The sequence below is a fragment of the Pteropus medius genome, unplaced genomic scaffold, assembly GCF_902729225.1.
Source record: "Pteropus medius unplaced genomic scaffold, Ma_sr-lr_union100, whole genome shotgun sequence".
NCBI lineage: Eukaryota > Metazoa > Chordata > Mammalia > Chiroptera > Pteropodidae > Pteropus > Pteropus medius.
The window spans coordinates 6,811,262-6,833,669 of record NW_024356336.1 but is presented as its reverse complement, the minus strand read 5'-3'; the positions used below and the strand labels follow the sequence as shown (position 1 = coordinate 6,833,669).

The 22,408-nt window shown below is 39.4% G+C and overlaps 1 protein-coding gene across 5 annotated transcripts in view; it reads left to right on the top strand.

The window, feature by feature from the left end:
- Positions 1-22,408, top strand: part of EIF4ENIF1 (eukaryotic translation initiation factor 4E nuclear import factor 1) — a 41,522-nt gene that overhangs the window by 17,329 nt on the left and 1,785 nt on the right. For 3 of the 5 annotated variants that reach the window (XM_039862037.1, XM_039862038.1, XM_039862039.1), the window contains exons 5-17: positions 649-935; positions 1,216-1,417; positions 5,237-5,412; positions 10,453-10,588; positions 10,805-10,984; positions 11,703-11,935; positions 14,543-14,614; positions 15,069-15,252; positions 16,155-16,261; positions 16,556-16,698; positions 19,245-19,329; positions 20,765-20,897; positions 22,049-22,393. In XM_039862037.1, the coding sequence (XP_039717971.1) occupies positions 649-935; positions 1,216-1,417; positions 5,237-5,412; positions 10,453-10,588; positions 10,805-10,984; positions 11,703-11,935; positions 14,543-14,614; positions 15,069-15,252; positions 16,155-16,261; positions 16,556-16,698; positions 19,245-19,329; positions 20,765-20,897; positions 22,049-22,393 (2,283 nt within the window). The remainder of the gene's footprint in view (positions 1-648; positions 936-1,215; positions 1,418-5,236; positions 5,413-10,452; positions 10,589-10,804; positions 10,985-11,702; positions 11,936-14,542; positions 14,615-15,068; positions 15,253-16,154; positions 16,262-16,555; positions 16,699-19,244; positions 19,330-20,764; positions 20,898-22,048; positions 22,394-22,408) is intronic. The other 2 variants (XM_039862041.1, XM_039862040.1) reach the window with 2 other exon arrangements.

Here is a 22,408-nt window from a genome sequence, read left to right as displayed (position 1 = left end):
CTAGGAAAACTTTGCTTAACCCAGTGTCACAAATATTTCCTCCTTTATTTTCTCCCAGAAGTTTTTTCTGTTGTTTTTTTTTTTTTAATTAATTTATTTTTTAAGCAATTTTTTTACTTTTAAATTAAAGTTGACATACAATATTATATTAGTTTCAGGTATAACTTTTGGAAGTTTTATAGTTTAAAGTTTTACATTAGACCTATGATCCATTTTGAATAATTTTTGTATATGGTACCAGGTGTGGGTTCAAGTTCATTCGTTTGTATATGGATATCCAACTGTTCATTACTATTTGTGGAAGAGACACTTTAACTTTTTAAGTAGTTATTTTTTCAAATACTGACACCTACTATAGTTTATTAGTTGACAAAACATTTACTAATTACATAGATAAGGACTTGGTCAAAATCAAGGGATTGTGGAGACTAATCATGGAAAATCATTTATGATGAAGTATATTGCTCCAAAGAGAAAAAGCAAAAGGCTCAGTCTTATTTAAATATGTAATATATGTCTTACTCTGTAGCTGTTTTTAGTGGTGACTCTTTTCCAATACCCCACCACCACCAATCATGGACATACCACCTACAAAGAAAAAATACCCTTGCTGGTTTGCGTAATTTTCTATTTTTTGCATCTTTCCAGATCCACGAGAGCGCGTGAAAGAAGATGACTTAGATGTTGTTCTCAGCCCACAGAGACGAAGCTTTGGAGGGGGCTGCCACGTGACAGCTGCTGTTAGCTCTCGGCGCTCAGGAAGCCCACTGGAGAAAGACAGCGATGGGCTTCGCCTGCTTGGTGGACGAAGGATTGGCAGTGGGAGGATAATCTCTTCTCGGACCTTTGAGAAGGATCACCGTCTTAGTGATAAGGACCTGCGGGACTTGAGAGACAGAGATCGAGAGAGGGACTACAAGGACAAGCGTTTCAGGGTTTGTCTTCTAGATCCTTTGGCACCTTGTGTACTTAGGAACTCGATATTCACTTCGTTTATACCAGGTTACTTTGAGATCCCAGATGAACACAGCTCATTCTTAAGCCAGATAGAGAGCAATAGAGAGCTGGGTGGGTGGGGGTGGGGAGGGGATTCAAGTCTCTGGTATAGTATTTTCATTGTACTATTGAACATTACTTAATTCATCAGGGCCTTGCTTAGAGTAGAAATGCCTTAACTAGAATCTTATTTTTTAATCTCAATTATGTATTTTCCAGAGGGAGTTTGGGGATAGTAAGCGTGTCTTTGGTGAGCGTAGAAGAAATGATTCCTACACAGAAGAAGAACCAGAATGGTTCTCAGCTGGACCCACAAGTCAGTCTGAAACCATTGAGCTGACTGGCTTTGATGATAAGATATTGGAAGAAGATCACAAAGGGAGAAAAAGAACAAGGCGACGGACAGCCTCTGTGAAGGAAGGTTCGCAAAAAGTTTGGGAGGGAAGCCCACTGTTCTAATATGAGATGCACTTATAATTGTATATTTAGGAATGGGTAGCAGTTGTTAGGAAGTAGCACGTTTTTAATGTTGCAGCCTGATTTTAAAACTGCTTCCTAAGTGTGAATTTACTAGGCATATATTATACTGTCTCCTCAACTTGTTCTGCCTCCAGTGCTAAACAGGAACATCTCACATTACCCTGTTACGAGCCCTGTGTACACGAAAGGGTTCCCCAGAGATAAGAAATGTGGTAGAAATAATAAGGGGTCTCATTTATTGAACACACTTTATGTACTAGTCAAAGTGGTAAGCATTTTGTCTATATAATCCTACTTTAACAATTCTGTAAGGTAGGTACTTTTATGCCCATCTTACAGATGAGACATTAGGCACAAGGGGCTTAAGTGACTTGTCAGTGGACACTGAGGAAGTAAGTAATGAAAAGTTGAGCAAGATGCTTTTATACTTCAGAGTCCATCTTCATGGTGTTAGACCTGTCTAGGTCAGTTGATTGTAACTTGGCATCTCCCAAACTCAATTTTTTTCAGCTATGAGATAAGATTAGGTGTCCTCCTTGCCAAACTGAAGAAGCCAGAGCTAAAGTATGAGAGGTGCCTGGTGCAGATCGGGGGTCCCATTAGTCATTTTCGGGGCAGTAGCCTATGTTTTAAGTTCTGGGGCTGCTGCTGAGGAAAAGGGTAACCTGATAAAACTTTTAACAGGTGAGCCTCTTTGTAAGGTGAAGGCAATGCCTGCTTCCTAACTTTAAGGGTTACTTTTAACATTGAAGATCAAATGCACGCATCAGAGCTCAGCCTCTTGTGGACACTTATTCAGTAAGTTCTAGTTCCTTCCAGGCTTCAAGTTTAGTTGGAAAAAACCTTTTGGCAGATATCAGGCAATGAAAGGGGAAAGCTATTTTAATACATGAGTGTTTAATCAGTGCCACCTTAAAATTATAAGACTAAAACATTTAAACAGAAATAAGCTAATGGGATTTATGTAGGAGAAAGAAAAGAGAAAAATCATTTTGTCTCCCCCCCCACCCAAATCTTTAAAGTACAGTAGACATTACCATTATCTTATTTCCTTCCCTAGGGTGATGCAGGAAATTGATGGGTAGTTTGGGGGACTTTGCTATTAAAATGCCTTTGAAATATGCCTTTGTCTCATTCTCAACTGGACTAAAGCAGCACCAGCAAGTGTGGTCTTTTCTCCTAATGATAAAGATCAGGCTTCTGATGAGAAAAGCATGTTTATCTTCACTGAGATGGAATCTGAATTTCAGCCATTGTTGTATCAACAAGTGGAGGAGCCAAAAGGAGTGAGATGTATCAGTGGTGTCACCTCCTACCTTAGAGGTGCAGAGAGAGACAGGCCTAGACAGGCGACAACCAAGACCCTGTCACACAGGTTTCATGGCAGAACCTCAAGTAGAATCCAGGGTTCTTGCTTCATTGACCCCATCAGTTATTTGCAAAAGATCTCTAGGCTGTCCTAGCTACTATACTTAAAATAACAGGTACTCCATAGTTTCATCTTGGCTATAAGAATGAAAGGAGGGGGAGGGATGATGAGTGCCTTTTAGTCCATTTTTGTTTCTGTATTCCAGCTTTCCACTGAACTTATGTGGCAGTTCTTGGCAGGCACATGTTGGGAGTATAGCATTGAACAAGACAAACATTTTACTTGCCTGCATAATTTTAAAACATACGTATTGAGCACCTACTCTATACAGGGCCCAATGCTAGATCATTTATATATGGTGATGAATGAAACAATTTGAATATGTATTACACTTCTAACCAGAAAAAAATTATGTAGAACAAGGAAATGGTTAAAACTCTCCATCAATAGAAAATAAAATTTTAATTTCTGTTCTCTTTAATGAAAGTATATGCTTATTCTGAAATGTGATAAAACTTGCCCTTAGTTGTGTTTCCTAGGTCCCTGACTTTTGAATCTAGCAAATGGCCAGCTATGTTTGTCTGCTAGTGCATATTCCTCCCTACTTGTACCCACTCTCAGTTGTCGGGCCCAGTCTGCTTTATAGAGAGCCAGAAGCTGCTTAAAATTGCATGCAGGACACTCTTGCGGCTTGTAAAAGCCATTCATTCTGTGTCTCAACACAGAATTAAAGTGAATAGGAAAAATATTAAAGGTTTTTTTTTGTAAATGTATGAGCCATGTATAGACTTGTCTAACTCAATCTTTAAGTTGGGAAACAAAACTGCAGCAAAATGTATGTTGCTTGTCAGTCCTGCAATAGGCAGGCAGGTTCTAGTGGGCAAGATGGGTCAGAGAGAAGCACTACTATAGTGGAAAGGACACAAACTTGGCATTGATTAGATTATTAGGATGCTTACTTTTTTAGGGCTTAGTTTCTTTGTAAAGTAAGAAAAATGCCTCTACCAAAGCAGTCTTTTTAGTTTAAATGTCAGTCTTTGAAGGACTAGCATTTGCCTCTGGTGGTTGGCAGTAAGCATGTGCTGACCACTGGAGAGACCATTGCTTCATGGCTCACAAAATCCATCTCACTGGTTACCTTAGGCCCTCAGAAGGCTCAGGGTTCTCTCTGTGGAGGAGCAGTGCTGCTTTACAAACACAGCATGGTGTGGAAGAGCATTGGTGGGCATTCTGGGGTTGAAGCTACCACTTACTTGTATTGAGACCTTGGGTAAGCAAGCCACTAAACCTCTCAGTTGTTGTAGTCCTCTGCTTTGCTCTCTGAAGTGTTATTGGAATGATGGCGCAGATGATTAACCTCCCTTGTTCTATAATATCCTGGCTGATTAATACCAAGACTGTGGTAACTGTTGGGGACTTTGAGAAGGGATGGGTCCAGAAGGGACTTTGATGCTTTTTTTCTTGTAGGACTTAATGTCTGTTGTGATCCTGAAACTTCAGGCAGCTTTTATATAGCTGCTTTTGCAACGTGGAGATTTGAGAGTTCTGTTCTTCAAAAGTTGAATGCCTAGTATCTCTCAGTATACTTATTTAAAAGAAAGAAAAAGATATTTTTATAGGCTAAGGATTTTGCTTTTTGCCCATCCTCTGGCTTTTTAAACATTAGTTCTTGGTAGCTTCACTTATACCTTACCTTCTCATCCTAACAAGCAAACATTACTGAGTACCAGGCACTACAGAGTAAGACGAAGCTGATTAGAGCAGGTTACCTGCCCTCAGCTTAGTCTCACCAGACAGTTACTATACTACAGTATAAGTACTCAGAACAACTGTTATAGAGAAGGCAGTGATCAATTTTGCAGGGTAGGATAAAAATAGGTAAGCAAGGAAGGCTTCCCATAGGAGGTAAAATTTGGGCTTTGCCCTGAAGGTTGATCTATAACCAAACTGTAGGCAAGTGAAAATTGCCCTCATGGTAGGTTTCACATAAATGCTTTAAATTGCTGAACTCTAAAATGGTGGTGCAGATGTTTGTGTGAAGACAGAGTCAAATCAATTTGGTTTCATTTTTAAGCAGTAAGGGACTTGCAAAGATCATCATTGAAAAAAAAAATCCTATCAGAAAAAGAATCCACTATAGAAAACTTGGAGAATGGGTGAAGGAGGGACAGCAATCTCTCTCCCATCATGTTTGTGTTCTGGCTTGTTAAGGCTTTTTTCCTCCTCTATCTCTCACAGGAAGGGAACTGTTTTACGGTTACAAATACTGTACCAACACAGGTCTGCTTTTAAAGTCATCTGTGGCTCTTCTGCATGTGTGATGATGGCTGAGGCCACAGAGTAAGTCTGGAGCAGCTTGCTTGATCAGACCGTTTTTGGTTTTGCTTTCAGGCCTAGTCGAGTGCAATGGTGGAGTGGCTGAAGAGGATGAGGTGGAGGTCATCCTCGCACAGGAACCTGCTGCTGATCAGGAAGTGCCAAGGGATGCCGTCTTGCCTGAGCAGTCCCCAGGAGAATTTGATTTTAATGAGTTCTTTAACCTTGATAAGGTGCCATGCTTGGCCTCGGTGAGTGTAGCAGCACACTTATACACACGGAATATGCAACTATATGGCTAAATTTGACCTGAGTCTTTAAGATACTATTTTTAAAGTATTGTTTTTCTAGATGCTTTAGGGTTTGTTTTTGTTTTCGTTTTGACTTTTTTCCTTAATTTTTAAGCATAAACTCTTTTTTGAAGTTTTGAATTTTAATAACTCATTTGAATTTTTGTTGGCTTTGTTTTGAGAGTCTTAGTAGAAGTAACTTAAGTGAAAATTTTATACATGTTAACTCTTTTTCCAGGCTGGTAGCATTGGACTAAGAATTCATATATTTAAGAACATTGTCTGCTTTAATTTTTAAGTAGTTAAATGTTTGTCGTAAAGATTTACTGTGGAGGTGGATTTTATAACTGATGATTGGTGTCATGCTGATCTGCATTCCTTGGGTAAAGGTGGCTGGTTAGGTGGTACCTGTGTGATGTGGTTCTGAAAACCCTTAGTGCAAAGGAACTTGGGATAGTATCAGTGTTGCTGTTGAACTGTTGAGGTCCAGTCTTTCTTAGCTTTTAAAGTAGAAACAGTAAGATATCCCAAATTTTTACTTGCTACCTGACCTTGTGCCTATCCCCTCAGCCATTTAAGGATTAATATAGCCTCGTCATATCTGGGGGGGGACATCTACCCGTGGCCTGCATACACAGAAATGAGGTTTCCTGTGGTTGCTGAAAGAGTGCATAGAACTCTGATAAAATAGAATTTAAAAATCATTTGACCAAAAGCATCTGTACATTCCAGATGTCCCATTTACAGCCCCCAAAACAGCTAGTAAGTTTGACCATTCCTTTAAATTGACAGTTCAAGGCATTTGACTTAAACGACTCTATTGCTTAACTATACCTGCTCCTTTTTTGATTAGTGCATGAGCAGACAAAACTGGGCACAACAGAGCAGGCAACATTGGCCTGTCTCCCTTCTCATTTGCCTGCCCCCTGCCCCAGTCCCCAATAGATAGCCACCCAGAAAAGGTGAACAGACCCTGCATAGCACTGATAGGTACAAGGCCACAGATGACTTCTAGGGCAGTACTTCTTAAATTCTCTTTGGTGAGGGCCCATGTTATATTTCCAATCCACTGAGGACCAATACTTTAAAGTACAAATGTCACAGTAATGACAAATTGCTATAAAAGTTTCTAAGTGTTTACTCTCACTCTCTGAACTTATCTCTGTATGGACCAGCATGGTCCAGGACTGTACTTCTCTATAGCACTATTCAGGAACATGAGGAGTATAGCTTCAAATCAACTGGCAACTGCATGGTTTTGTTCCTTAAGTTGTAATAGCAATTTTAACTATACGTTTCCTACCCAGATACCTCACTAGCTAGACAATAGTCCGTGGCTCGTTAGGAGGAGAAGGGTCACAGTCAGTCGTGAGCTTAATTTACTTGATATAAAACTGGTCCTCTCAAATTCTTAGCTTTTGAGGGGACAGTATTTTTTTTTTTTTAAACCAACTGTGTTTAGTGACTTTTTTTTTTTTTGCATTCTCTTTGAAGACAGATGGAAATTTCATTGTAAAAAGTTTTCATAACAAAGGGTCAAAATTTAGAGGCCTATACTTGGCTCTAAATGTGAGCATCTAAAAACTTACCTGTGTGTCAAGGCAGAGGAAGAATTCAAAGCTAATCTTTTAATACTAGGTAACACATACAGTGCTGATTGTTTAAATACATTCATTTAAACTTGAAACATATAATTTTATTAACCAGTGTCACCCCAGTAATTTCATTTAATCCTCAAAAAACACCTATAAGTTAGCTTACTGTTGTTTCCATTTTATAGATGAGAAAACAGGCACAGAGGTTTAAATAACTTGTCCAAAGTCACAGCTGTTAAGTGGTAGAAACTGAATTCTGATTTATGCAATTTCAGTTAATAGTTTTTGCTCTTAATTCTCCTTAACTATACTTCCTCTAAACCATAAAATTGAAGAATAGGATCTCAGCACCTTCTTAGTTTTTGGCTCTCACCCTCAACCAAAACTTGGTTAATGCTGAGCAGTAGATATTGGCTAGGAAGTCTGTCCATGATTTTCATGGAGGTATGGCTCATTAAGGTGTATATACTATAACATTCATTTAAAAGCAAAACTGAGATCAGTAAAAACAAGCTCTGATATGCCATATAACCAGCTAGATTCTAATACAATGCTCAGAAAATGAGCAGTCAGTTGGGAAAAATAAGAAAGGCTATATAGGATTTCAGTATCATTTAACAAATGTTATATAAAGTGCCTGAAATAGTACGTGACACTTAGCCAGTTCCACAAATGCTGAGTATTAATAGAATTATATCTGTATTTGTAGGCTATATTTACCAGTATCGTAATATATAGTTGACAGTCACAAAAATCTGTACAAACTGAAAATTTGGATCACATATGAAAATAATTTAAGTTAAATAAAAGTAAGTTTATTTTGGGTATAATGCAACTTTTCCTACAGTGCCTGACACATAACAGGTGCTTATGTTGAATGAAAAAATCAAAACAGAAATCCTAAACTATTTAGAATGATGAACAGGAACTTGATATAGAAAACCCTTGGCGACATGATCAAAAATATGCTTAGAAAAAAATGTATAGCCTTAAATACATTCATTAGAAATCCCCAAAAAAATCAACTACAGTGAAACAAATAAAAAACTATAGAAATGTCCATAAAAGTGGAAAGTAATAAAAGCATTAATAAAACCTAGTAATTGTTAGAGTAAAAATATCTGATAATCAGAATAATAATTTTAATCTTAGGATATGACTTGTGTAAGTGACCTTTGTTTAAAGGACCAGACTAACAGTCATATAGGTTACCATAAAAATGCTATTAAAAATCTAGTCTAGAAAGAGCAGCTGAAACGTACCAAAATACAGTTCACAGGGTCCTCTTCTCGACCAGTTGTTGGCTGACAAGGATGTAGCAGAGGATGTCTTGACCAAGAAGTCAGAGCTATGGGTCCAGGTCTCCAGGGAGCAGGAGGGGGCACTACTGCTGTTAGAGCATCCCAGCTCACTCTGTGGTAAAAATGAATGACTAGATAAACTCTTAAGGATTCTTTTCAAGTTTAAAATGTTTCAGTTTCTTGACATGGGCATTTCCAGTAAATGTGTGTAAAAGTAACTTTGTTTCTACTTTTTATGGTTCAGCTATAATAAAACTTCTCGTAGTGAAACAAATTTTGTAACTGATCAAAATATGGAAACGACTTTCTCAACACTTATTGCCATATGTTTAGAAAATGTCCAGATACTTTATATTCATGTCCTTTATTTACTTTTTCATGTTCCTCCTGTGTATTTTCTGATTTTTTTCCTATACAGTATGATCAGAGGAAGTGATTAAAATGTAAAGCCATTTTTGCTCATTTCAAATTTTTCAACATTAAAATACTTTTAATAGCTGTAGCTTTTAGTTGCTTATAAAATACCTATTTATCACTAAGGTGATTGTATCTTGGGTACAATTCCCAATTTTTCACAGTGCCACATCACTCATACTTCTCTTATACTTTAATTATTGCAAAATTAGTGCACTTAAAAGTCAGCATTAATAAAGGTGTGAGATTCTGCAAGTGACCTCTGATTGAAACTAATACCTCAGAAAATCGAAGTACCACAAATAATCAAATTAGTGTCTTGAATTAAAATCCATTAGTCTTGTGTTCAAGAGAAGTATTTTGTGGCTTAATTTGGGTATGTATTATGAGAAAATTCATCCAGATAAAAAGGATATAACCTTCCACTGCCGAACTTTGGAAATTCTGGGTTCCACACTTAAGATAAAACAGTCACTAACTCTGTCATACATGTACCAGTTAGGGGAAAATGTGTTTTGTTTTTATTATGGGTATAGAAGTGAAAGTTTATGCCTCATTTTGAAGGATATGCCTCATTTTTGGATGTTTGCTTTATCTTGTCTTTTATAAATATTGATAACACTGCATAAAGATCAATTTGAATGTTTAACTGGATTTATGATAGGGTAGAATTGAAAACTAAAAATGTTTAAATCTAGTTTTTAAGAAGGATTGGTAACAGAAATTACTGTTATGAAATAGTATTGAAGAAATTATTTCTGATCATAATGCATCCTTTAGTTGGCCTTATAATTAAGCCGAAAACCATAGAAGTCAGATTTAAAACAAGCACTTGAAAACTCTTTCCACTAAGTTCAAACAGATAATAGAAATCAGTTAAAAATATATCTTTCACATTCTGACACTTTCTGAACTTGATTTGGAATTGTGATCTTTATGAGCTCTATTGTTTAGCTCTTGGCTTCTGAAATTATCAGCATTGAATTTTACGATGTTTATTACAACCGTAAGAATGTTGGAAGCAAGGATTTTCTTTCATCAGCTCTCCATACCTGATGTTTAGTTGAGGGCCACTCATCAGCTTGGCAATGAAATGCTTCACTCCTGGTGCTGATTTTGATTTTGAAATTGTCTTCTAAGACAGCGATCCCCAACCGTTTTGGCACCAGGGACCGGTGCTCCTATGAGAAGCTAATGCCTGATGATCTGAGGTACAGCTGAGGTAGTGATGCTAGCACTGGGGAGCGGCTGCAAATACAGATGAAGCTTTGCTCATGCCTGCTGCTCACCTCCTGCTGTGCAGCCCAGTTCCTAACAGGCCACAGACCAATATAGGTCCACGGTCCTGGCGGTTGGGGACCTCTACTCTAAGAACACTCAGTAATTCATGGAATTTCTAATGAGGCAAAGGATAGAAAACTAAAACATTTTCTGTGGCCCAGGGGTTTTGCTTTTTTATATTCTTACAAAGTATGTGGTTGATTATGCCCAAGTTTGGGTTACTCAGAAATGACCCAGGAGGGGAAGAAAAATTAAAGATTTTCAAAATCCTAAATTCTGAGGGTGTTTACCTTCAGGTCAACTGCTTCAAAGGAAGTTTCAAAGTAAGTGGCCCTTTCTTAAAATTTGAACCTCCTTGTCTTTTTTCACCTAGGAACTATTATCTTAGCTCTTTTTGTTTTTCCCTTTAGATGATAGAAGATGTTTTAGGAGAAGGGTCAGTCTCTGCCAGTCGGTTCAGTAGGTGGTTCTCTAACCCGAGCCGATCTGGAAGCCGGTCCAGTAGTCTTGGGTCAACGCCCCATGAAGAACTGGAGAGACTTGCAGGTAAAATGGCTTCAGATTCTGGTCTTAGACAAAGACTTGAATTTTCTCTAACATTATTCATTCTTCCTTCATTTGAGTCAGGGGTCCATTAGGGTTAAAGGGTCTTTGGGTACAAAAAAAAAAGTCTTCAATTTGTGTCCTTTCAATAATATTGAAGATATATTTCTGTGCTTTATTGGGACTATTAATTATGAATATATTTATTTGCAATATTAGGTCTGGAGCAAGCCATCTTCTCCCCTGGACAGAATTCGGGGAATTATTTTGCTCCTATACCATTGGAAGACCATGCTGAAAATAAAGTGGATATTTTAGAAATGCTACAGAAAGCCAAAGTGGATTTAAAACCTCTTCTTTCCAGCCTTTCTGCAAATAAAGAAAAACTAAAAGAGAGCTGTAAGTGTTTATTAGAGTCTGCTTTAGGTGTCTGAAAAAGCTTGAGTGCTGTCTTAAGGCAGTTAAATCTAACATACTATTTCATCAAAAGTTAAATGGTTAAATAGGGTTTTGTTTAATGTTCTTGAAAAAACTTTATCAGACAGTACCACCACTTTGAGAACTTGGTAGTCAGTGTGCCCTATAATAAGAACTTTTCCACCAAGTCCTTCTTACCTAGAGCCTAATTATAACACCAGTGAATGTTGTAGTCCTCAGCATAACTTAGCTTCTCACATCTTTCTGCCATGCTCTTGCTTAGGTTGTAAGCCCTCAACATAAAACCTTAGTGATATAATAACCATAGTGGCTGGTAGCAGTCTTGCTGATGTTGGGCTAGCTGGGATTCCTGTCCCTGGTAACAAGTCTCCAGAACACTCATTATAGAGATCCTCCTGCAGGATGTGCAGCAGGACCTTATCAAGTCTTAAACCATAGCACCGCAGTTGTGGTCCCCTAGTTTCTGTCACCTAAACATTTTAGGTTATTATGCCATCTCTTACTAAATGCGCAATTATGGCCTTATTCCCACTGAGTAACAGTGATTTTAATGTCTTCAGATTGTCTGTTTTTGGTGTCAGCCTTTTTTATTTTTCACCTTAACTATCATGGTAGCCAAAGAGAATTCCTACCTCATATTCCTTTGCTTGGCTTAACCGGGACTTTCTTAACCTTTCAGCACATTCAGGGGTTGTGCTTTCAGTGGAAGAGGTAGAAGCAGGGCTCAAGGGCTTGAAGGTGGACCAACAAGTGAAGAATTCTACTCCCTTCATGGCAGAACACTTAGAGGAGACGCTGAATGCTGTAACCAGCAATCGACAGCTCAAAAAAGATGGTGACATGACTGCGTTCAACAAGCTAGTGAGCACCATGAAGGCAAGTGGGACTTTGCCTTCTCAGCCCAAAGTCAGCGTAAGTATTTGGCACAAACCCCAGCCTTTTCTCCTTTTCTCTTTCTCTTCCCCACAATAAATGGATTTTTAAAAAGGTATTTTGAGTAAGTTGGAAATTCTTTAGTAGTCATTTGGTCCTTGATGCTTTTGTGTGTTCTTTAATTATTACTGTTTGTTACTTGAGAAAGCAGGTTTGTGGTTAATCTATATGTACTGGGGATGACAAGTATAAAGATTGAAAGATTCAATCATAACTTAAGTTACTGCCGAAAAAAAAAAGGTATATATCTTTTTGGATGAGCTCCAAAGAAGGTTTTCTGTTTATTCAGCTACTTAAGTTAAAATAACTTACTGAATTTTTACAGTCCCATCTTTTCACACCTTCTAATTATTCCCAAATACCTGGGATTACCTGCTTTCTTGATTTGGCGGTTGGCAGTTATATGAATCATTTGTAAGTATCTAGAATGGATTTTTCAAGACAATTGTATTCTGTTAATTTATTAATATAAAAAGCTATGGCTCCAAACTTGTAAAACACCTTTAGGCATGAAGTTAGGTTAAAAGGTGACTGCATGTTAATAAATGCAGGTGTGTAGCACATACTGGTCTTCATCATAACACATTAGAAGGTGGTCCTCAGTGACGGCCTATATGTCAATATTGCTGTCCCTTGGTGATACAAAGTGATGATACAGGGTAAATCTGAATAATAAAAACAGACTATTCCAGTTGCTAAGTTATAGCAAATTTACTTCTGAGTTTTGCCTCTTGTTTTCTCCTTACACCTTCTTGTCTGAGAACTACAAGTTAACTATCGTCGTGATAGGTGTTTGATTCACTGGGCCTTGTACCATGGGAAGGCAACTGATTTTTGGTGTTTCTTACATGACCAGCAGTTAGTGATAGAGATTCCAACAGAGGTGTCATCGTTCCTGGCCTTACTGCTGGGACTGACTCTCTGCTTCTGAAAGGGGGCATCTCAGGTAGGTAGACTTATTCCTATGTATCTGACCACACCATGCCAGTTATAGGGGAGTGTTTCTCATAAACTGCCTTAGAGTTATTTCTGTACAAAGAATTATTAGCTACAAATTTTTTCAAATGAGAACCATACTAAAAGATCACAAACTATCCTATTCTCCATTCTTGTTATTTTTGTTTCTTGGTGACTGGGTACTCATTGCAATGATATGGGTCAGAACTTATAAGTAGTTTCTTTTACTTCAGTAAATAAAGAAATGGGAGCAGAGAAATGCAACAGTTAACCCAATGCTTTTGAACATTTTGTTTCAGATATGATTCTAGGGTTTGACATTAATACAATTGACCCTGAGTTATGAGGGTAAGTGGTTTAATGTGTTTCAGGGCTCTGAAATATATCTGGTTTCAGCTGAGGAAATGAGCCTCAAACACCTATGTAAAGGAATGGATGATATAATTCAAGTTGCTAGGCAAAGAGTAACAAACTCAATCTAACCTAGAAAAGAAAGCAACAAAGGAAAGTATATAATAAGTGCACCAGATATTATCTCAAAATACTGCTTGATTTACACTTGTTATTGAGTCATGATCTACTTCTAAAATCAAGTCTTTAATTATGGCTATGTGTGTTATGTCTACTATTTCTGATCTGCCCCTCTGTTTCGGTTCAATCACATTGTTTTATCCCCCAAATGGGACATATGGATTCCATCTAATCCATTTCAAAATGAATTATATACTGTATCCTCCAAATATAGTAAGCCATGTAGTATAAAGCCGTCTATTTGTTAGACAGAATTAAATGACTTTTGAGGCTATCTCATTAAAATCATCTGTGTTCAGTCCCAATTCCAAAACCAACCATAAAACACTTGGATATCTTTGAGCTATTTGTCATTCCTGAGGACATTGCTGTGTACCTCGGCATCTCCACCTAGTGGAAGGGAAACTACCAGAGAAAGCACTTTAGGCAGAGCTAAATAGGCACGAGGGTGAACTGAAGTGCAGGAGTAATGCAAGTTGGATGCAAAACATGACTGCTGCTGCATTAATCAAGCAAAAAGTGGAGGATTCGAATATCACCCTGTATATAAGACACATTTGAAACAGCTTGCTTATAAAGTTTAAATTTCCTGAAATATGAAACTCTGAAATATAACAATTTTGGCCAAACCTGCATGTTGTTTACTAGGTTTTTGGTACCGTCTGTGGTCTGTAAATCTTGTTAAAGGTAATGGGTAGCAAAGGTTGCCTCAAAAACCAAAGTCTGAGTTATCAAAGATTCCTATATGTGGCTTTTACTAAATAAGTGCTCCCCTATTTCACCATTTCTTTTCCCCTTTTTTGGTCACAGTGTTAGAAACAGTGAAATGGACTAAGCTTACCTCAGGAAGGAAAAGACCTTGTCTAAGGGTCTCTCAGTGGACATTACATGCACATGTGATGATTCTTTTCTAAGATCTCTTTGGGACCTATTGAGATGAGGGAGTAGAACAAGTTGATCTAAGTTTTCTGTGATTTTGACATCATTCTGCTGATAAGTGCCAACTCCCTGGAGAGTTCTTAATGCTTTCTTGTGGTCCCCAATTAATCTCTTAAGAGTGTAAGAAGGTTAAAACCAGTTTTCCTTTGACTTTTTTAGCGAAACCTTGAAAGCCATTTGATGTCCCCTGCTGAAATTCCAGGCCAGCCTGTCCCTAAGAACATCCTGCAGGTACTTCACAATCTTATACCAAGGCCTCGGAGTCCTGAACAGTAGTGCTCTGAACTGGTTTTTTGTAGTGGTCCTGCTCTGGGCCTTAGAGAATGATCCATGTTGCCTGGCAATTGAGGATATGTCACTAACTGATACAGTTATGTGTCACTGTTAATCTCAAAGTGGGATGGGGAGGTGGCTAAAAAAAGATGACACAATAAGTCCTTGATTTCCAGTTTGCAGGTTTGCAATTTTTGTGGAAACTTAAAGTATCTAACCAGTATTTGTAGCACTAACTTAGAGCAAATGTTGCTAGCTGAACATTCAGAAAAATGTGTTGCATGTACACATGCTAAGTCCTTCAGTGGAGCATGAGTGAGATTCATCTTTGGCTTCCAAAAGTTAATCCATAGCCTCTGACTTGGACAGAGAACAAGGTTTATTCACAAGGATTTGACTTTTCTGCCTTTAGGAACTTCTGGGTCCACCAGTTCAGAGGCCTGCTTCTTCCAATCTTCTGAGTGGCCTTATGGGGAGCTTGGAGCCTACAGCATCTTTACTGGGCCAAAGAGCACCCTCTCCTCCCTTGTCACAGGTGTTTCAAACACGAGCAGCCTCAGCAGACTACCTTCGTCCTCGAATACCATCACCAATTGGTAAATACCGTCCATCTTTCCCCACTGTGCTGCACCCCCTACCTCTGCTCCCCCCACAAAGTTATACTTGTCCCCTAGAACTGGCAAAGTCTTTTTTCATCAGTGTCCTTGAAGTCTTTAAAAAGAAATGTGTGGAGACACAAATGTGGAAGATAGTTTATTATCCAACTGCTCAGAGCTCTAGATAAATATGTTCATGGCATAGTTTTTTCTCTTGAGATTGATCTAAACTGGATCCAGCTCTTTAGTCTTCTTCCTTATTTGGGGAATTCAACCCCAGAAAGTTAATTTGGCTTTCTAGGTTTTTTTCTTGATAGAGAAGTCAGAGTAGTGGCTTTCTACCAACCTAATGAACTTGGTACACAACTTTGAGGTCTTGTGGTTAAATCAGAATGTTAATGGAAGAAACACTTCCAGAAAGCTATCTTAGCAAAGTATGCAAAATCTCATAGTGTCCCTACAACCCTGGACTACTTTAGGCTTCTGGCCACTCTGGTACCTGCCAGTCAAAGCTTTGGAGTTTTTGTCTTCCTTCCACAGGTAGATAGAATGGAAAGAGTGTGAACCTCAGAGCATTGATATCAGTAGGCTTGGTGATAATGGGCCAAATCACTGGCTAGAAAAGCTCTTCTCTCACAGGTAGAGGTCTCAGCTCTGAAAAGGACAAAGCTGACAGCTTAGTGGGGAAGATGGATACGGCAGCAATTCAGGTCATTAAGTGCTAATCGAGGTCTACATAGCCCACTATGGGGGGGCACAGAAGACAAGGGACATCATCAGCCAAGGAAGTCAATAATTCTTGAAAGAGATGGTATTCAGGAACAGCATGCATTGGTTAGATATGCCTTTCTGATGGACAAGTGCTGTCTTGACACTCGGTGATACTGTAACTTTCCCAACAGGTTTCACACCAGGACCACAGCAGCTACTTGGAGATCCATTCCAAGGCATGCGCAAGCCCATGAGCCCTGTTACGGCCCAGGTCCAGCTGAGCTCTTTCTCAAATTCAGTCTGTTGCTTGCTTTTCATCCTTATTGTTTGTGGGATGGAGAATTAAAATTGCTATAGTTCTCGGAAGTGATTTTAAAATATAATTCAAGTGAAGACTAGAAAAGGGGTAAATAATTAAAGTCATAAATAGTTAAAATTCTATTCAGTGGATAGCAGCATAGTTTAGTCAGGTCACAGTATCTAATTTCTCAGCTGCTGCTTAAACATACCTAAGAGAGCAAAGAGAGACTTGTATAAAGTTCATTGACTGTCCTCATTCTTCTGTTGATCCTCCTCTGCCACTTCTGTTCAGCAGATGAGCCAGCTAGAATTGCAACAGGCAGCTTTGGAGGGGCTGGCCCTACCGCATGACCTTGCAGTGCAGGCAGCAAACTTCTGTCAGCCTGGTTTTGGCAAACCACAAGTGGACAGAACCAGAGATGGATTCAGAAACAAGTAAGTTACTAATCTTACTCATGTATGAATTTGCAAACTAATTTTCCTCAGATTAGCAAATTAGTTATCCACAGTAGAATTCTGTTGTATACACTGATACATTGTACAATACATGGTGAGAGTTCCATCTCACTCTAGATGTTCAGGAGAGGAAATAATACTGAATTCTATAGTATTGGCATAGGCTTTTCACCCCATATAATTTTATTCTTGATTTAAAAGATTCATTTTCACAAATGTAGCTAGCATCGCTCCTTATTTGCAGTTATTCTTATGAGGTAATGGAAAGTAAAACACCTAGCTTCCTCCCTCATAGATTCCTTGTTATCAGACTATCCAGTGATGCAGGTTTGTTGATCAAGAGTTCGTTGGTCAGACCTGATGGGTTTGATGAATTTTCTGATCAGAGCCATTACCAAATGATTACGGACTTCACTCTCTTGTTTTTTCTGCTAGTTGCAACAAATAGTAAAATTAAATGAATCATAAGTTGGGGGGTGTTGGCAATTTTTTTTATTGTAAAATAAAATGCATTAAACAAATGTATAGCTTAGTATAAAGCAAACTCCTTTATTAGCTACCCAGAAGCACTCCATGTGCCCTTTCCCAGTAATACCCCTTTTCTCGCCCAGAAGTGACCACCGTCCAGCCTTTAAGGACAGTTTAGTCCTGCTTGTACAGTACTTGGTAATTAAGAAGCATTTGTTTTGATGTGATACTTAAGTTTTGCCATATTCATGTCTCAGTGTCTTGCTTCAGCTGGTTTTATATGCTGACACTTTCAGAAAACATTGAGACCAGTTAAGTACTCTGTACCCTTATATAAATGCATCTTATCTGTAGTAGCCCTCAGCCTAAATAGAGAGCTCAGGACTGGTCTGCTGAGCCCCTCCCCGCCCCCACCCCGGTCACTGGATTTCTCTCTACAAAATAATGGAGTTATCTAATATTCATTGACATAATTTGTTGACTTTCAAAACACTTTTGAAATCCAGAATTTTCTTTGCTCTTAGCAACAACCCTGTGTAGTAGATGGGACAAATAACGGCATTTTACACATACAGAAACTTAAGTTTTTTAAAGTGTGACTGACTTGAAACTTGTAAGTAGACTCAAGTCAATGTCAGTAGAGCCTTCATGTTTTGGATGAAATGTCAGCCTCTCAGGCCCTCCCTGAAAACCCTATATATATAGTTGTAACCCCCAACAGATGGGACTTTCTCCTTGCCTTGTTTTATTTTTTTATTGTACTTAAACACCTTCTAGCATACTATTTATTGTCTGTCTCCCTGCCCATAGTAACCCCTCTCTACTCTGCAACCATAAGAATGTAATGAGACCAGAGATATTTTGTCTGTTTTGTTTACTGTATCCTCAGCACCTAGAACAGTGTCTAGTATATAGTAGATGTTCAAGTATGTTTATCAGAAGGAATAAATCATAGGTCGTTGCAGAACCACCTGGTTTCAGGTTTATGTCTTAATCACTCAGAACACTACTGATCTGTCTCCCTTCATTGTCATATTCAGAATCTCAGTATGGCAGCAATAGGGCTTACCTGGTACATACTGGAAAGAATCCATGGGTTTAGGATTCCCATCTGCATATGATTCTGAGAACTTCCCAGAATCATTGACTATACTTGGGTTTTGGCCTTTGTGGTATGGTACAAGATCTGACATGGCTGAAATGCAGTGAAGTTTTCATTAGTCAGTGAGCTCACAATTCATTCTTCTCACCAGCTATTTATTTTTTCATCAGCTGTTTTCCTGTTTTCTTTGAAGTTAAGAGAGAATAATAAGTAGAATGTCCAGGAAGAGAACGGAAGTCTGTTCTTTTAAACTTTGGGAGACCTAGTCCCTGTGTAGACTAGGATTGGTGTGGAATGTTGAATATAACTAGGTCTTAAAATAGCTAAAACTGTTGGCGCTGTATTTGAAGCAGTGTCTCACAGAGCATCAGTTCTATGCCAGTCATGTGCTAGTCACTGTTGCTCCCTACCCTCCGGTGTACAGCCTGGCCCACAGAATGAAGGCCCTCGTTAGCCCATTTCACTGGTATAGTCTGTAAATAAACTATATACCAGCTCTGGATAACCCTACATTCCTAAGGCCTTCCCAAGTACCTTTACCTTTTCCTTCTACTTGAATCATTATTCTCCATCTTGTAGCTTCTAATTAGTCACACCCAATTTAATGCAGCTCCTTCCCAAAGTCCCTTCAATAGAATTATCCCATCATTCCTCCTAACCCTCATTTTCCCATTATACCTTGTTGGTACCTAGTATCTGCATGCCTTGGTTTGTCCAAGGTTAGTATCTCCTTCACCAGATGAAAGTTCTTGCAAGGCCCAGGACCATGTTTCAGTAAGCTTTTGTCTTCTCTCAGAACTTGGCATGTGGTTTTACATATTTTGATGCTTGGGAAATTGAATTGGATAAGGAAAATAGGATGTTAAAGTCTTAGGCTGGTCTTGAGTATTTTCTGATTTTAGGACTTGGAGCTTAAGCAGCTTAGGGCTCACAATGATACTTGGTTTGTTCACAGGCAACAGCGAGTGACCAAGTCACCAGCACCCGTGCACAGAGGGAATTCCTCTTCCCCTGCCCCCGCAGCCTCCATCACAAGCATGGTCAGTGACCTTTGCCTTTGTGAATGATTTCTAGGTTTCTCCATGTTTGGTTGAGCCTATGGTGTATCACTATGTAGTCCAAATGTCCTTGAGTGCCTTCCACAGGAATAACTGATTGAGTAGTCTTTCATACCTGTTTCTTAGGTTTTCCCCTTTCAGGATGCAGTCTGTTAGGATTCTAATGAAGCCCCTACATTGGGGCAAGTGTGTTCTAGCAGATGGACGAGTATGTGCTAGAGCACATGAGGCAATATATAGCATGTTCAAATAAGTGAACAATCAGAGTGGGGAGGACGGAGGTGAAAGACAGCAGGTGAGCCGATGGGATGACTGGGGTCAGATCATGGGATGTCCAGTGAAACTTGGTGAGTTCACAAACTCAGATTCAGGTCTCAGTGATATGAATTAAGTCTGGAACAGAGGGGTTTGGGGTTTGCTTATTTGTGGTGACATCTAGTTTTATAACTGACTCATGTATCGGCATTACTTTTTGTTAAAGTTTCCTGCCCCACAGATTCTTATCACCTACGTCAAAGCTGATGGATGGGGAAAAAACTATTACACTGTGCTTCTGGACCCCAAGTGGGTCTACACACTAAGCACCTGGAAGGCAGGGTCACGAAGGAGTTTTTCTGTTCATAATTCATGCTCTCTCTTGCCATCAGGGATTTGAGGTTGGTTAATGAGAAAAGCTGCATGCATAATAAAATCATCAAAGTAGAAATTGGTACATAGGAACAAATGACCCCAAATAGTGAATCCTAGTGACTGAGGAGAATTAAGATAATTTCGAATTTTCTGGTAGCCAAATTAAGATGGGAAACATCAGGAGTACAGCAGGTCCTGTGTCGTTTGGTTATAATGTCGATGAGCCACTATAAGAACTTAACTCTTGTTTATATCAATTAGCCTATGGTAAAATTGGTTTCAATATAGTTGCTTTGCTTAAAGTCAAAGAACCTATTAACAATGTTAAGTGAGGACTTGCTATATAGAGAAGTTTGACTCTGAGGGTTGTCTCTAAAATGCCCTTTCCCTGCTAGAAGGTCTTTTGCTCCAGAGTATACTTCTGGCCATGTTCTTATCCTCTTCCCAGCCTAATACCCTGGCTGAGGATGTGGTGACTACATAGGGAGGTCCCTGTCACCACAGATACAGGCAGGTAGAAGCTCTGTGCTTTAACTACATGTTACGACTAAGTCTAGTTTTTGATGCCAGTGAATTATGAGCAAGGGATGAGGCACAGGGCTACCACCCATAATGGCCCATCCTGTTTGTTTACCTCTAATAGCTAGAGACTAAACATTGGAGTTGGCCTCTGCCACATGTAGCCAATAAGGGGGGCTCTTCAGCTTGCCGAGTAGTTTGGCCAGTTAATTCTGGCTTGATTAGGAAAAGGCATTTAGAGCATTGCTAATACTGTTTTTCTCCACAGCTTTCTCCTTCCTTCACCCCTACCTCAGTGATTCGCAAGATGTACGAGAGCAAAGAGAAAAGCAAGGAGGAGCCAGCATCTGGAAAAGCAGCTCTTGGTGACAGTAAAGAGGACACTCAGAAGGCCAGTGAAGGTACAACAGAGCTTTTGAGGGTATACTGCCCAAGAAAGTATGTGACAGAGAGGATGGACTTGAGTGCTGACCTGCCTGACCTGATTCTCAGCAAAGCCCTGGGCAAGACCCCTGGCTGCTCTGGACCACAGTTCTGTGTTTGACAGAAGTTTGAACCAGCTCATAGCTGCTTAGCCACTTGAAAATTCCGACCAATCTAATAGTGGTATGAGTGCTAGTAGTAGACAGGAAGGAATGATCCTTGGGCTTCACAGTTGAATTATTAGTGCATTTATTTGGCAGATTAATATAGTTCAACCAGTTTTACTTCTGAAAGGTTCTCTCTAGTCTATGGAGACTTACGTGTCCAACAAAATCTGTGCAATGGGTGAAGTCTATAGGAATTGTGGAGAGCCTTTTGGAAGTATATAGAAAATGTGAGAGGCTTTTAGGAGTTGCAGAGTTGAGACTGATAAAGATGTGGTGAAATAGATTCTAATAAATCAGGTTTACACAGGTCTAGAATATTGGCGTCAGAGCTTTTTGCCTATGAGACAGCTTCTGGGGGGAAAAAAGGAAATCATGTTGTTCCTACTAGAAGGCAATTAAGATTCCTTTACCAGGCTATAATTGCTATTTAAACTTTGTTATGATAGATTTGCATAATTTTACTCTTAACTTGATTTTCCCCTTAGGCTAAAAAGCATGTTAATCCTAAGCAGCTGACTAGGATGGGACTAGCTCTCACACAGATCCAGACCATAGCCATAGGGACAGAGCAAGGTGCCCAGCTGAGGCCTGATATGCCAGGCTCCCTTGCCCATAGCTATTCCTGGGTTGAGAGGATTATAAGAATAAAGACACGGGCTTCTTAAAGAGTTATGTCACTTTTAACTTCAGAGTCTTTGGATTTTTAGAGTAGCAGAAATAAACTCCCATCAAAGTGTTGAAGACCGGAAAACTTGGGGTCTAGTCAAACTCTGTCCTCAGCTGCTCCTGTGACCTTGACTGGGCCTGTTCATTAGGCAGTGGTCCCTATCATGCAGATCCTCTAAATGTGTTGGGATCCAATAAGGATTGTGAGCTAAGAAATGAAATTTACTAGATCACTGGGAAGACAGTATTTGGGAGAAGTTTGCCAACACCAAAATGTTCTGTTTGGATTCTTACAGAGAACCTCCTGTCATCCAACTCTGTGCCCAGTGTTGATCGAGACTCTTCTCCCACTACAAATCCCAAACTGTCAACGTTGCAGCGGTCTTCATGTTCTACACCACTGTCCCAAACCAACCGTTATACCAAAGAACAAGATTATCGACCTAAAGCAGCTGGAAGAAAAACACCCACCTTGGCATCCCCAGTTCCAGGAACACCTTTTCTCCGCCCTGTCCACCAAGTTCCCCTTGTCCCCCATGTCCCAATCGTTCGGCCTGCTCACCAGCTTCACCCAGGGTTGGTCCAAAGGATGCTGGCCCAGGGAGTACATCCACAGCATCTTCCAAGTTTGCTCCAAGCTGGTGAGTTTCTGCATA